This window comes from Sarcophilus harrisii, chromosome 5 (assembly GCF_902635505.1).
Source record: "Sarcophilus harrisii chromosome 5, mSarHar1.11, whole genome shotgun sequence".
In the NCBI taxonomy this organism is placed as follows: Eukaryota; Metazoa; Chordata; class Mammalia; order Dasyuromorphia; family Dasyuridae; genus Sarcophilus; species Sarcophilus harrisii.
The window spans coordinates 65,388,728-65,404,946 of record NC_045430.1 but is presented as its reverse complement, the minus strand read 5'-3'; the positions used below and the strand labels follow the sequence as shown (position 1 = coordinate 65,404,946).

At 33.4% G+C, this 16,219-nt stretch overlaps 1 protein-coding gene across 2 annotated transcripts in view; it reads right to left on the bottom strand.

Moving 5' to 3' along the window:
- Positions 1 to 16,219, bottom strand: part of TASOR2 (transcription activation suppressor family member 2) — a 102,567-nt gene that overhangs the window by 26,028 nt on the left and 60,320 nt on the right. For both annotated transcript variants that reach the window (XM_031939972.1, XM_012550842.3), the window contains exons 12-17: positions 15,459 to 15,531; positions 15,294 to 15,356; positions 9,968 to 10,672; positions 8,015 to 8,257; positions 3,350 to 4,244; positions 2,015 to 2,408 (exon numbers count right to left, since the gene is read on the bottom strand). In XM_031939972.1, the coding sequence (XP_031795832.1) occupies positions 2,015 to 2,408; positions 3,350 to 4,244; positions 8,015 to 8,257; positions 9,968 to 10,672; positions 15,294 to 15,356; positions 15,459 to 15,531 (2,373 nt within the window). The remainder of the gene's footprint in view (positions 1 to 2,014; positions 2,409 to 3,349; positions 4,245 to 8,014; positions 8,258 to 9,967; positions 10,673 to 15,293; positions 15,357 to 15,458; positions 15,532 to 16,219) is intronic.

The window sequence follows — 16,219 nt, the reverse complement described above, 5'->3', positions numbered from 1 at the left end:
TGTTGCCCCTTCCCTCACCAAAAAAGGCAAGATAAATAAAATGGAAAAAAAGTTTCTGTACTTAAGAATTCATCAATGAATAGATGGATAGCATTTTTTTTTTTTAAATCGGGAGTCCTTCAGAATTACTTCAGAATAACAATGAAATGCCAAGTCTTTCAAATTTGATTATCATTATATTACTTTAACTGTGTACAATGTTCTAAAATGTTCTCCTGGCTCTGTTTACTTCCCTTTGCATCAAGTCATATAAGTCTTTTCATGTTTTTCTGTACCTATCCCCAGCATCATTTCTTACAGGACAATAACATTCCTAACACAATCATCATACTACACAATTTGTTAAACCATTCCTCAAATGATGCAGCACATTTTCTCTTTACACTTTCCTCCTTTCTGATTTTGTCAGCTCTCTTGAATTTAATTATCTTTTTCATGAAGGTGATTCATAGAGCTATATAATGATTCCTATTGAATATTTCAAATTGAGTGTTCTGCAGACTTAAGCTCAACACATGCAAAACACAAAACTCATTAATATTGTCTTTGTTTTTACCATTTTACATTAAATATTAAAATTTGAGATTTCCTCAGCACTCTCATGACTTAACACTAATTTTACTACAACTAAGAATCTCAAACACACCTTGGAAGTTAATATTACCTGAAGAGGCACCCCAATTTCAGAGGTGATGAGACTAGATCAACTCCTGGACAACTACCTGTGGCAGCTAAGCCTCCTCTTATCCTTCCATTTTTTGACTTGTATTACTCTGCTCTCTCATCTTACATGTTTTTATGATAATGATTCTGTACCATTACATTTTTTTTATAAAGCTTCTGAAATGCCTGAACATTTTAAAAAGCACTTCAGTAAATTAAGTACATAAAATGCTTATCAAATTTGGTTTCTGGTCTGTCAAGTCTCTCCTATCCTATTCTGAATATCAGTAGAAAGAGGGGTAGTGGTATATCATAGAAGAATAAATAACTCAAGAATACTGTCAGCATTGTGTTGTCCAGTCATTTCAGTTAGCCCAACTCTTCAGGATCCCATTTGGAGTTTTCTTGGCAAAGATAATGGGGTAGCTTGCTATTTCCTTTTCCAGATCTTTTTACAGATAAGAAAACCATGGTAAATAAGGCTAAGTGATTTGTCTGGGTTACACAGCTAATACGTTTCTGAGGCCAGACTTTAAAGTCAGGAAGATGAGTCTTCCTGACTCCAGGTCTAACCTTTTATCTACCGTACCACATAGCTGCCCTTTAATATTATGCCAAACAAAATAAAAACTTGAAAAGCATATACTTTTTAAAAATTTTCCTTCTCATTTATGACTTTAAAAGATCATATTAAAAATTTCTTCAGTCAAGTTAATAAATAAAATATACTGTCTTAATAAAGAATACTTTTGAATCAAAGACTTTATAAGTTATACTTTGAATTTACTCATCTAATAAATAAGATTTGCTTATCTATATTCTTAGTTCCTTTAAGATATATGTCTACAAGGACTATAACATTAGAGTTCTGACAATACAACATCCTAGAGAATGCTAGAACTATGGATTTTAAAATGGTATCTACCTTTGTCATTTTAAGAATCGTGTTATAACTTTCACATTCATGCCATTTGAGGCTCTGTATTCGTGATACTTAAGGACAGGTAGGAACGAGAATATTTTCCATGTCAGAAGAACTATTCCATGTGGACTAAAATCTTCCTTACCTTTGCAACTATTTCTTTCCTCTCTCAAATGAACAATTTTCTCAAGCACATACAGTTAAGATAAGACTTAGCCCTCTCTCTTCTAGCCATCAATAGTACCTCATTAACTTTGTAAGGAACTATTTTTCACATCCAAAGCTTTACAAAAACTTTGTTATATTACTGGAAGTATCAGCTCTTACAGACTAATTTAATGCCACATACTAAATATTTTTGTTTAGCAAAACAACGAAAAATACCTTCTCTCCCTCATAAAAATCAATATTTGTTTTATCCAGTCTTACCTCATTAGTAGAACAGATAGTACTCTGGAATTCTGGGACATCTTGATGATCTTCTCCTGCTAAAGCAGCTCTCTCTTCCAAGCCACTTGTAGATGGTTTGATGTTGGTGCAAGCCAATAATATTCCAGTGGTAGAATTACTTGAATTCCAATTGGACTCCAATGGAGATTCTACAGAATGTCGTTTCATACCTAGACATTCTTCACCGACTTCACTGAAATCCAAGGGATCCAAAGTACTATTTATAGAAACATATTTTGCTGGATTGCTATGCTCTACTACTTTTCGAGCTGAGGGTATGACTTTATTTTGATTGCTATAAAACAGGGCTACCCACATATGAAGAATAAGCTTTACTTCTTCTACATTATCTGGCACATCAGCATTCCAGGGTCTGAAGAGATCAAACAAGAAAAAAAAGTCACATTGAACCACTAAGAATAATTTTTGGTGAATGTGATAATGAGCAGAAATTCTTTATTCTTGTAGATACATGCATTTAAAAATATACAAAGTATAAAGCAACAATTAAAAGAAAAAATGAAGATGATAGATTGACAAATGAGTAATATTAAAAGATTCAAACCATTTCTGTAAATAAACACTGATTCCTACAGTAGGTCTCTTTCATGCGTGGAGAACTATCCTCAATACAGAAAGCAGGCTGAATTTGGAATCAGGATCTAAGTTGAAATTCCAGTTCTACTACTTCTACTTAAAACTTAAGCAAGTAATTTAACTTTTATGATCTTTAATTTCTCATCTGTAAAAGAATAGGCTTGACTAGGATATTCTTTCCAAACTCCAATATGAAAGGCTTCTTAATACTCACCTTAAGAACTAGAGACATAGTTTACATATATCTTTCTTGAACAGTTAAGTTGTATAATTACCTTTGAATATGAACTTATTTTTTCATCAGATCTAACTTTATATTTTTAGAAAAGATTAAAATTTTTCTTAAGTTCTGTATTGAGGGTGCTTTCCTTCCAAAACTCTAATTTAAAAAAAAATTTTTTTTATTCTTATTTTTTGATGTAAGATCTTTTCAATTTTAACTGAAAAACGTTGGTGCCCTCAAAAGGTTAAAGTCCTCATTATGCCTAAACTATTCATCTGTTAAATTATTTTTTTACACTCAGATGAAGCCAGTAGCAGAATCAGGCCTAACATTCCTACACCTAAAATCTGTCTTGTAAGTCTGACAGTGGCGTACTAGTACTTCCAACTCTAGTTTTCTTTTTCCTCAATAGGAATCCAAGGAATACAAACAATTCTTTTGTATAAGTGTAATGTAATAAAAACATACCAAAATCAAGTTTTATCCATACTTACCCATGTAAAGCTCTTATTACAGTTTTCTCCAGTGGGTTGTTAGTATATTTACTATCTAAGCTGAAGACATATTCTGTTTCACACTTGCAAGTAACCTTAAAGGAGCCATCGCAGCTAAATACTGTGTGAGAATGACAAAAATCTTCTTTTAAGTTGGAAGGCAACAATCGACTCTTATGTTTTATGACTGGATCCAGCAAAAGCTTTTGAACAGGTGGAGTGTTATGTTGATGCCGAAATGGCATCACTTTGCCCACTGGAGTCCCTGCCTCGGGGCCTTTTGTACCATTCTTTGCAAAGGTAGGACCTTGCGTTCCACGCTGCTGCAGATGTTTCTTTGAATGTTCAGCAGTGAGTAAGGCATAAGAATGTTCTATGGCAATAAAAGAACTATTGCTATTGCTTTCATCTGCAGATTCTACTGTCTCTTTAGGAAGTGCTTCCTGGGTCACAGATATCTGACAATATGGAGTCAAGTTCTTTTCACTCTGGCTATCAGGTACACTTGTCCGTGAATCAATTTGTTCATAAGATGGCTTGGATAGTTCAAGAGAATACAATGCACATCTTTGGTTTTTAGCCAGCCTGTGATATTCATGATCATAAGTACTTTGCAAAGAATTTTCTTTACAGAATAAAATATTGTTTTGTGTTAAGTCAGAGGAGGAAGACAAGTCTCTGTGAATAGATGATGAGGTGGTAGAGGTAGCAGAGCTTAGAGCCAGATCAGCCAACATATTTAGGGCTTGGGAATCAAAGTGACCAATGCAATTTTCTTGAACATCTGATTGAACAACAGCAGGGCTTCCAAGTTGAACCGTATTTTCACTATGATCATTTCCTTGATTATTTGACAGAATTTTAATTGGTGGTTGGGAAGGAATCTCTCTTTTGGCTTAAAAAAAAAAAAAAAAAAAAAAAAGCCTGTATTGATTTACATGAAATTAAGTATGCTGCCATATAATTGCCCACGAAATTTCATTATGTTATTTCATTATATGCTGTCTATCACCAGTTCCCCGAAGTAGTGGGACAGACCTTTCCAAAGCTTATACTGTGCTAGCATAATCTTTAAGAAATTATCATTATTTCCACACTTCTACAGGACTTCAGAAATCCATGGAATAAATGAAAAACAAACAAAATAGTAGTTTAAAAAAAACTAACAAAAATCTCTATTAAATACTATTATACATTTGTAAGAAATTTTTTTAAATATTTCATTTCTTAAGTTTCTAGGCATGAAATGAAACTAATCTGCTTAAAGTATCTTCATTCTTATCCTCATTAATTTACATTAATTGATCAAAAAATTCACAAATACTCATTAAGCTTTTATTACATGATCACCATGAGAATGCAAAGATGAAAGTGAGCCAGTTTTTGATCTCAAGAAGCTTACATTCTGAGGACGATAAAATGCATTTGTGAATGTGTTGAGTGCATCTACATATATCTATCTATCTATCTTTATGTGTGTATGTGTGTGTGTATATATATACACACACACATACACACATACACAAATATATACATATGTGTCTTAGTATATGCATACTCCAAATAAATAAAAGGGAGTTTAGAAGGAAAAGCATGACTAGTTGGAGGAGAAGGAGAAGTCCTCGTGCAGGAGGAGATGCCTGAAAGAAGTGAAGGATTCTGACATGAAGTTGAAGACTTGGGAAATAGCTAGTACAAAATCTTGTAGATGAGAGATGGAATACCATATTGAGCAAGGACAAGAAAGCATGTTTGGCTACACAATTGAATTCAAGAAGGGAAATGTTATATAATGAAGCATTAAAATTAGTGAAGAGTTGTGAAAGGCTTTGTAATGGTCTAGAAGAGAGGTGATGAGATCTCAGACTAAGATGATGAATTTTGAGTAGTGTGGACAAGGATGCAAGAGATATTGTAGAAGTAGTAAAGGCAACAGATTTGGCAACTGACTACTTATGTGGTGTTGGAGGAAATGAGGATTCCACATCTTTAGAGAAAGACTGGATTTGGTAGGTTATCTGCATAGAGATAAAAATAAAACCTATGGAAATAAATGAAATCATCACATGAGAGAATAGAAGAAAAAGAGGGCGCACAGGACAGAACCTTAGGAACACTCAAGAGGGTGTGATGATTATTTGAGAAGGAAGTCAGAATCAGTAAAAAGTAGTATCATACAATTCAGAAGAAACAGCATGAAGGAGAATAACAGCATGATCAACAATGTCAAATGCTAAAGAAAGGTCAAGAAAGATAAAGAGTGAGAAGAGATATCAGGTTTGTTCATTAAGAGATCACTCAATTTTGGAGAGAACAGTTTCTATTGAGTGATAAAGTTGTAGGATAAATGGTGAAGGGCTTAAAAGAGAAAAAGAGCAGAAGCAAAAAGGGCAGAAAGTTTTTAAAACAATTTGACTTTAAAAGGGAGGAAAGAAAGATAGAACAATAGCTTGGGGAAAATAGTAGGATTTGGGGAAGGATTTTTTAAGGTTGGTAGAGACTGGAGTATGTTTGTATGTTAAATGGAAAGAACTAGTAGATGGTGAAAGATTAAAGGATAAGAAAGAGTAGACATGTATGTGAGGGCAATATCCTGGAGAACACAGGAGGAGTGTTGACCTGGAGAAGGAGAATTAAAAGCTAATAATTAATAAAGTAAAGGGAGTTTTAAAGTCAAGAATAAAAGAGGAGGAAGCTTAGGAAGAAAAGTCTTTGTTTTCTCAGCAAAGTATGAAATGAGCTCCTAAACTAAGAAGGTAGATGAAGGAAAAAGTATGAGAACAAGATTAGAGAAGGTTTAGAATGGCCTTTATGGGGAATAGACAACAATTAGGAGAGTAATAAAAGAACTTTCTTGCTTTGGTCCTGAAGGCCCAGTTGAAGTTAGGGAACAGAAATCTGTGATGGACTTCATTAGCTATTTTACGTGAAAACTTCCTTGAACTTACTTCAACAGCATTAAAAATTAGAAAGGCTAGAGTATTTCATTAATCTCTCTCTTTTGGCAACTTCATTCAATCCTATGATTTCAGATATTCCTTTTAAACTGAAAATTCTCATACCTAGAACTTCAGCCCTGATTCATGTTTCTGTTCTGATATCATACTAAAATCTCAATTCTCAACCTATTCAAATAATACTTTGGGAGCAACTAGGTAGCACAATACATAGGAGAATCTGCAGTTCAAATCCGGTAACAAAGACACTTAATGCTAACTGGCTCTGTGATCACAGGTGACAATGTGAATGTCTTCTCCACCCCTTCCATTACCCCTACCTTCTCACCCCCAACCTCATCCCAAGATAATTTATTTTTTACCTTAGAATTTGTTCTTTTTTTTTACTTCTCTTGTTGCTATCAGTGGTATTATGATTCTCACCTATTATAGCCAATACATCATCTGTATTCTCCATATTCCTTAAATCTATTACTTCCTCTCCATTCCCACTAAGCTATCCTTGAATAGTCCCTCCTTCAAGACTACCATCTGGCGTTTGCAGTAACTGCCTATTAGGCCTCTTAACTTCCATTCTCTTTTTGTTGTAAACTATTGGTATAATTATGCAGTGTACAGAACTCTACTCAAGAAGGCCTGAGTTTGAATTTCACTTCTGATGTCAGCTATGTGAATATGAGCAAATCACTTAATCTTTCATAGTATCCTCATCTGTAAAATGGGGAAAACACATGTAATATGGGGATAACGAGGATTGTTATAAAATGATGTGAGGCTTATATAAAATAATTTGCTTTACAAACTCTAATGTATGCATCAGGTATTTTTGTTATTATATTAACTGGAATTGTTACAAAGATGTTTTAATTATCATATGAAAGATAAATTTAACATCCCGGTACCTTTATTCAGGTATTTAAAAAACCTGGCTATGTGGTCCAAAGCAAGTCAATGAAGCCCAGTGCCCTAAGGAAACTTTCTAATACTATGATTTGTGTTAGAATATGCTGACCTGCCCAAGTGGAGGAAGTGCCTCACAAAGAAATTTCTGACATCAGTGAAATCACAGGTTCTATTCTTATGTATAGATATGGCTTCTAGCTCTATCTGCCCCAAATCCTAAAGTCTAATGACTTCAGCACAGAATTCTTTCTCAGTCATTGAATCTCTTCATAATACAGTGTTATCAACTTTTCCAGGCTTCACTCCTTTCAATATATTCTATTCTAACCAAACTTAAGCTACTTGTTTAATATCCTATGTTTTCCCACTCCCTTGACTCTGCTTTTACTCTTCCCTAAGTATACCCTGGAATTTAGGGAAGAGATTTGAGCCACATATGTGGATTTATGTGATAAGATCACCTGCAATGGGAATAGATGAGATCACTAAGAGTTGAGAGAGAAGAGAGAACTTCAGAACTAACACCCATATTTTTTGAGCAGGAAAGGAGTCGCATGAGTAAGCCTCAGTTTTCTAATCTGTCAAATGGAGACAATAATAGTACCAAGAGTTCATAGAGTTCTTGTGAAAATCAAATGTGATAATATACATAAAGGGTTTTGCAAACTTTTCAGAGCTATATAAAGATTAGACACCAATATTATCATTAAGGATCTCTAAAATTCATGAATTAGACTTGCTATCTTGCAATTTCTATTTAATCAAGACTATAGAATTTTAATTCACCTGGATAATACAGTCTTACCAGGTTGCAGTTGTTTTCTCATTCTTGGATTTTGGTTGCTTTTTACTATATTTACTTTCTGTTTCTGTGGAGGCTTTTTCATGGCTTGGTTAACCCGTGGCACCGTTTTGATTGGAGATGTTTCTGGTTTCTTTACCTTTTTAGCATTTGTTACCACTGGCACACTTTCAGAAACAAAACTCTCTTGACTTTTCTGATCCAACTTAGTTGTTTGTATAAACTGTGCTGTCAGCACTTCAGCACCTCAAAAAGAAAAAGAAATTTTTTTTTCCTTTAAGGAACTATTGTATCCTCAGATTTAAATCAACATCAGCATGGTTTTTCCTTTTTTAAAAAATGATAAAAACCTGTTATTTATATAGGCATATTAGCTCTTTAAAAGAAATGCTAAGGGGTTTTCTTTCTAAAAATAAATTTCAACAACAATAAGCAAAATGAAATTTTGAGTTTATCAAAGAAACGTAAAGCTGTAACTTAAAAGTTCTGAATTAAATTACATAATTTTAAAATTTGTTAAACTTCATCCTGTAAGCCAAAGAATGAGAAATATAAAGTTTTGCATAACTATAAAAATAGCAAGTCACAACAATTCAGTGCAAATTTCTAAATTAACACTAGTCTGAGAAACAAGAATCATTCACAGAATGGTGAAGGAAAGAGCAGTATAAACAAAAGTATGTTGAAATCCATGGGGCATCTAGCACAGTGGATAGAACATCAGACCTGAAGGCAGGAAGACTCATCTTTCTGGGTTCAACTCAAGTCACTTAATTCTGTTTGCTTTAGTTTCCTCATCTGTACAATGAGCTGGAGAAGGAAATGGCAAAACTACTTTCTTTGCTAAGGAAACCCAAAAATGCAGTTACAGAGAGCTGGACATGATTGAAATAAATGAACCACAAGCATAAAATGTTGAAATTAATCTAGAAATCAAGGAAGAAGGGGAAAAAAGGCATTTATAAGCATTGACTTTCTGCCATGCTTAACAACCTACATTTTGATAAATCATTTAGGCTTAAGTACCACAGAGGAAACTACCACAGAGTACTCACAGAATCACTAAGTAGTAATATCAGCATGACCAAAAAACAAAAAACAAAAAATAAAAAAAAACCTTAACTATAAAAGAATTCAGTGAAGAATTCATTCTTGAAAATATATAATATCCATACAAGAAGTGGTTGGGTATTCTGCAAGTCCCATACTTCTCCTAGAGGTTATCAGTCTGTTCCCAAGTTGTGTGTGTGTGTGTGTGTGTGTACACACATATACATTCTAAGTAAGAATCTGTGTATAAATAATCTCTAATAGTATAAATATGCTAGAAATAAGGACTCTTCACAATTAACACTTTTTGATACATCTTTGAAAACAGAAATTCTGTGCCCTTATTTTTATATCTCTTCTATCCAAAAGCACTGTTATAATTGCAGTGTGTTAATAATTCAACATACCTTTGGCTTATATCCTTATATACTTCCACATAATCTGGAATCCAATGATCCCTTTCTGTTCCTTGAATACATCTCCCAATTTATTTGCTGACTGGCCCTCACGCCTTGAACTTTCCTTCATTTCTATCTTCTGGTTCTCCTAAATTTCTTCAAATTGTAGCTAAATTTTTACCTTTTATAAGAAGTATTTCACAATCCTCAATCTTCCACTTCTGAGATTATCTCAATTTATTCCGCATATATTTTTCTATACATAGCAGTCTGCAAATTGTCCTCCTCCATTAGACTATAAGCATCTTTAAAGTGAGGATTAAGCTTTTTGGGCTCTTTATTGTATCACTGGAGCTTAGTGAGTACCAGGCATAGAAGAAGTGCATGATAAATGCTTCTTAACTTAAATGATTCTCCCCTGTACTCCAGATAAGTAAAACTGCTTAGTTCACTTAAAATGCCAATGATATTCACTGATAGTTTAGAATTACATCAAAATGAAATTTACCTCTTTTCCTCTTCTGAGGAAATTGACCTTTTGCTAGCTTTACTGTGGTTTCAATGGTTGTTACAGGTCCTGTTTTTTTGGAGAATGGGCGGCATAAGTTCACCTTTTTATTCTGCATCACGACTGACATACTTGCTTTTCTCTTCGGCTGGATTCTCAGATTTGATGCTGGACACAATTGTAGAGTATTTTCAGCCTTACTTGTCCCATCAGAGTTTTTGTTTTTATCTGTTTCATTTTTCACTTGGGCCTCTGAGTCAACAAATTCAGGATCCGGAGGCATAAGGAGAGAGAAGCCAACATCACACATTCCATCAGAAGCAGAAAAAGGTGATGGAGAATGCCCTGCTAGCAAATCCAAGGCTGTGGTTATTTCCAAAGCATAACCACTTGGATCTGAAAAGTAAGACTTGAGACGAGTTAAAGTCTTCTGACTACATTTTTCAGAATAAAGACCCGACTTCAATTCACTGGACAATGTGTCACATGGAAAAAATTCTGGTTCCTCAAATGAATTTTGGAAAGGCAATGAAGAATTTTTGTTCTGCTTGGCAAATTCTTGGAAATGATGCTTCACTAACACATTTGGATGAATTTCTTCCTCAGACAAAAATTTCTTCGCTTCCAGTAGAGCATAATGAAGGCTAGGCAAAATGGGTACAACTCTCATAGAAATGTCATCTTCACCTTTTGATTCTTTTCTACCTAAAAAAAATACGCAAGCATAAATATATATATATATATATATATATATATACATATACATATATAATGTATAATTAATTATATTATAACTGAATGGGACTGATCGGATGAAGTATTTCTCAGTACTGAGTCACATGTTCCCTGTTTCCAGAACTGAGACCTTGGGGAGGTCATTTACTCTCTGGAGGAATGAACTTTGAACCTGAGATACAGGAAGTTACAGGAAGTGACATGACCTGTAAAAGGCAGCCAGCATTAGTGATCATTGGTCAAGGATGGTTACATCCTGTTAGTCTACCCAATGAGAAGGCTCAAGTCTTTTGCTTTTAAATGCTGGACAAGCCGAAAGCAGGTTAGGTTCCAGGAGCATATGGCGGAAGCAAGCTCTCATGTGTGTGTCTGGGCCTCTCTCTGCAGAAATTAAATAAATGTTTTCTCTTTGTACTTGATGATGTCTCTAATTAGATAATTGGGTTGGGAAGGGGGTTCTTGCACCCGCACATCCCACACATATCCATAATACAAAACTAATCCTTTAGATTTTATATATTCTGAGATAGTTAAAAAAAAAAAAAAAAGACTGCAGTAAATCAAAATGATATTCTAACCAGTGATAATATGTGGTTATTACATATCTGCTTGTAGTATCTAAATAATGATAGAGAAAAGAAAATGAGTAAGAAAAAACAAGCTTTCAGTAAACTCCCAATTAAACCAGATAGGAGGGACTGGCACAGACATGGAGACCAAAGCAATGACTCCATTTACAGATAGAAAACCCAGTTAAGTAAATTCCCTCTACTAATGAAGGTCAGCATCTTATCTGCAACTAATTATCTTAAATGGTTGCCAATACAGCTTACCAAATGCAGATTACTAAAGAATTGCATGAGACTGATCAGACTTTATCACCAGCTGACTCTATTTTGTAAATACCCTAAATTCTTCCAAAGCTTTCTTTATGGACCTTCAGAAGTTGTACAAAACAACTTACCTTGTAAAACTATAGATTATTCCCATCTGCTACACCTTGTAGCTCTTCTCCCTCTGTGCAGCTGCTGCTTCATATAGCCCATAACTTTTGCCATATTGGCCATTTTCTCATTAATTCAGGTTGACACCCCAAATGGTCAAGTGATTTGCTCAGTCACAAAGCAAGTACACATCAGGGATAGGACCTAACCTAAGATCTTCCAGGATCTATGATCAATACTCTATTCTCTCTTTTTCTAAAAGTTATTTTTATTTAAATTAAAGCTTTTTATTTTAAAAATATATGCATAGAAAATTTTCAACATTTACCTTTGCAAAACTTTGTGGTCCAAATTTTTTTTTTCCTTCCCTTCTCCTCATCCCATCCCCTAGATAGCAACCAATATATGTTAACATGTGCAATTCTAAATACATTTTAAATTATCATGCTGTACAAGAAAAATAAGATCGAAAAGTAAAAAAAAAGAAAACAAAATGCAAGCAATTAAAAATGTGAAAAAATATTATGCTGTGATTCACACTTAGTCTCCACAGTTCTTTCTCTGCATACAGATGACTCTTCTCTATTACAAATCTATTGGAAGTGGCCTGAACCATGTCAATGCTAAAAAGAGCCACATCCATCAGAAATAATCATCACATAATCTTGTTGTTTTTGTGTATAATGATCTCCTCGTTTTGCTCATTTCACTTAACATCACTTCATGTAAGTCTCTTCAGACCTCTCTGAAATCATCCTGCTGGTCGTTTTTTACAGAACAATAATATTCCATAACACATTCAGCCATTCTCCAATTGATGGGCATCCCTTCAATTTCCAGTTTCTTGCCATTACAAAAAAAGCTGCCAAAAACATTTTTGAACATGTGGGTCCTTTTCCCTTTTTAATGATCTTTTTGGGATACAGGTCCAGTAGAAACAATGCTGCAGCAAAAGGTATCCCACAATTTGATAGCCCTTTGGGAATAGTTCCATATTGCTCCCCAGAATGATTGGATCAATTCACAACTCCACCAACAATGTATCAGTGTCCCAGTTTTCCCACATCCCCTCCAACATTCATCATTATCTTTTCCTGTCATCCTTGCCAATCTGAGGTGTGTAGTAGTGGTACCTTAGAGTTGTCAATTTGCATTTCTCTGCTTTTTTTTTTATATGACTATAAATTGTTTTAATTTCTTTACCTGAAAATTGTCTGCTCATATCATTTGACCATTTATCAATTGAAGAATGACTTGAATTCTCATAAATTGAGTCAATTCTCTATATATTCTAGAAATGAAGCTTTTATCAGAACCCATGGATATAAAACTTTCCCAATTTATTGCTTCCCTTTTAATTTTGTTTGCCTTAGTTTTGTTTGTACAAAACCTTTTTAACTTAATAAAATTATCCATTTTGCATTCTATAATGTACTCTAGTTCTTCTTTGGCCACACATTTCTTCCTCCTCCACAGATCTGAGAGGCAGACTATCCTTTCTTCTTGTGATGTGCTTATAACATCACTCTTTATGTCTAACTCATGAACCTATTTCCATCTTATCTTGGTATATAGAGTGTTAGGTATTGGTCAATGCCTAGTTTTAGTCATACTAATTTCCAATTTCCCCAACAATTTTTGTCAAATATGCAACTCTCTATTCTCTATCAGCACTCTGATATTTATCAGATATCTAAGAGATAATTAAAACCCCAAATAAGAATCACTTAAAAAAAATCAGACAAAACGAATCCAAGAAGAGCATTTTATTGTCTATCTCATTCTGCTCTCTTTGATAGAAGTATTAATTTGAAGGCAAACAGCCTGAAAGAAACCAAGAACTCTAAGAAGGATGAGAAGTACTGATGGTCCTCTCAAGTTCTACACCCTATAATCATAAGAGACAGGTTAAATGTTAACTAGATAATCAGCTCCTAGGAATATCACATTTAGTACTGCCAATAATAGTGAAATCCCATCAATCTATTTAAAACCCCAAGGAGGTTGTCAAATTTAATACACAGAATAAAAAATGTATATACATCTACATCTACTCAGAAAACGCCAAATAAATATAAAAAATTCCTTAGAACATTACTGGTATCTTAAGTGACAATAAATACCTGCTGTAAAATAAGAGAAATGAGATGCATAAAAAGAATAAGAAAAATGTAGTCAAAATTATTTACCTTGTAGTTTTTTTTTTCACTTTTTAACTCCCTCTTCAATCTCTTTTGAAAATTAACCATAGGGGCAGCTAAGTGGCATAGAGCATCAGCCCTGAAGTCAGGAGGACCTGAGTTCAAATCTGGCCTCAGACACTTAACAGTTCCTAGCTGTGTGACCCTGGGCAATTGCCTCAGCAAAAAAAACCAAAAAAAATTATATATATTTTATATATATAAATTATATATAAATATATATATTTATATATATAATATATTATATATATATATAGATATAGATATAGATATAGATATAGATATAGATTACTTCCAATAGACTTGTGATGGAGAGAGCCGTCTGCATCCAGAGAGAGGACTATGGAGACCAAATGTGGATCACAGCATAGTATTCTCATCTTTGTTGTTGTTGTTTGCCCACTTGTTTATTTTTTCTCTCTTTTTCCCCCCTTTTTTGACCTGATTTTTGTGCAGCATGATAAATGTGGAAATATGTTTAGAAGAATTGCACGTTTAACCTATATTGAATTTCTTGCTGTCTAGGGAAGGGGGAATGTTGGGGAGGGATAAAAATATGGAACACAAGGTTTTGCAATGGAAAATGTTGAACACTATCTTTACATGTATTTTGAAAAATAAAAAGATATTATGAAAAAAAAAAGAAAATTAACTGGAAAGAACAAAGAAAAAGAACAATGTTACACTAACAGTAGTTAATAATATAACACATGGTATTTTCTAAATAGTTAATATTTTCCTGAAATAGAAGTGAACTGTGAAAAACTGTATCATAATGAAATGGTATTTTCTAAGTAACTGGTGTTTAAGATAGAATTAAATAGAGAACTGAAAAAATAATGGTTTTCCACCTTTGTACTGTTTTCCATCATGCCACTCACTTCTCAGTACACACATGCATCTCTATATAAATACAGAGATATGTGTTTTGTGTACATATAAGCATAAGTTTCCTTCTGCCTCAATACAATGTTAAAGGCAAGATCTTGAGTGCGTTTGTATTCACAATGTCTAACGCCGCAGTGGCTGACACACAGTGGGCATCTTAATGTTTGATTTGCTGATGAATTATACCTATAAATTGAACTAAGCTGGGGATATAGTTATTTTTTAAAATTCCTTGATTTATAATTTTATCTATAACAAAAAAGGAATACTAAGATGGTCTATCATCAAAAACATGAAAAAAGTCTCCTTATGGATAGCTGGATAGGCTAATACCACATTCAAATTATATATTAACACTATACATAAATAACAATTATTTAATATATTAAGAATTACATCAGATATATATATATATATGTGTATATATATATATATATAAAATTAGATAAGAAGGTGGATTTTTTTTAAAGCTTATTTCTTTTAGCCTAAATGAAAACAATAAAACATTCAACTTCACCCTTCTAGTGAATCATAAGCATATTCCTTAATTTTCCATACCTGTTGACGAGGATGAAGGAAATAAAAACAAAGCATACAAGTTCATGTGTTCATCACCAAAATCTATAAAAAAACCAAAGACAGAAAATGTTAAATATTGTGGCATACAATGAAAACAAAAGAAAACACATTAAAAACATTCCTTTCAAAATAGTTCCTCCTTACCTGTGTCCCACAGTAAGGCAGATGACGTAAGTAAAATAAGAAACCCTTGATCTTCTAAACATTTGACAATTGCCTAAAACATATACCAAAAAAATTACATGAAAATTTATCCCTCTACCCATATGCCACACTTTAAGAGACATTTCTGCTCATGAAAAGAAAATGACAGTCCTAGGAAAAATTAAGTACTTATATGTAATGAATAGATATTTTCTTTTTTCTCTAAAGTAAAAAAGTTCTAAAATTTCTTATAATTCTGTTAAAATTGCATAAACATCCTTCTTTTCTGCAAACTGTTAAACTACAAAGTAAAAGTGAACCATCAGTCATAGTTACACTATTATAATTTGCTTAACTGTCTTTAGGGATGTATTTTTTAGGGAAATTTATTGGAATTTTTTAGGAAAGTATTTTGTCAATATAAATGCATCTTTTTTTTTTTTAAAGGTTGCATCGTATCATCACTTGGGGAATAAGTTATGGTATATGAATGTAAAGGAATATTATTGTGCTATAAGAAACAATCTGCAGGATGATTTCAAAAAGGCCTAGAGAGACTTACACACGAACTGATGCTAAGTGAAGTGAGTACAACCAAGAGAATATTGTACACAGCAACAATAAGATTATGTGATAAACAACTCTGATGGATTTGGCTCTTTTCAACAATGAGGCGATTCAAATCAATTTCAATAGATTTGTGATGGAGAGAGGCATCTGTATCCATAAAGAGGTCCATGGGGACTGAATATGGACCACAA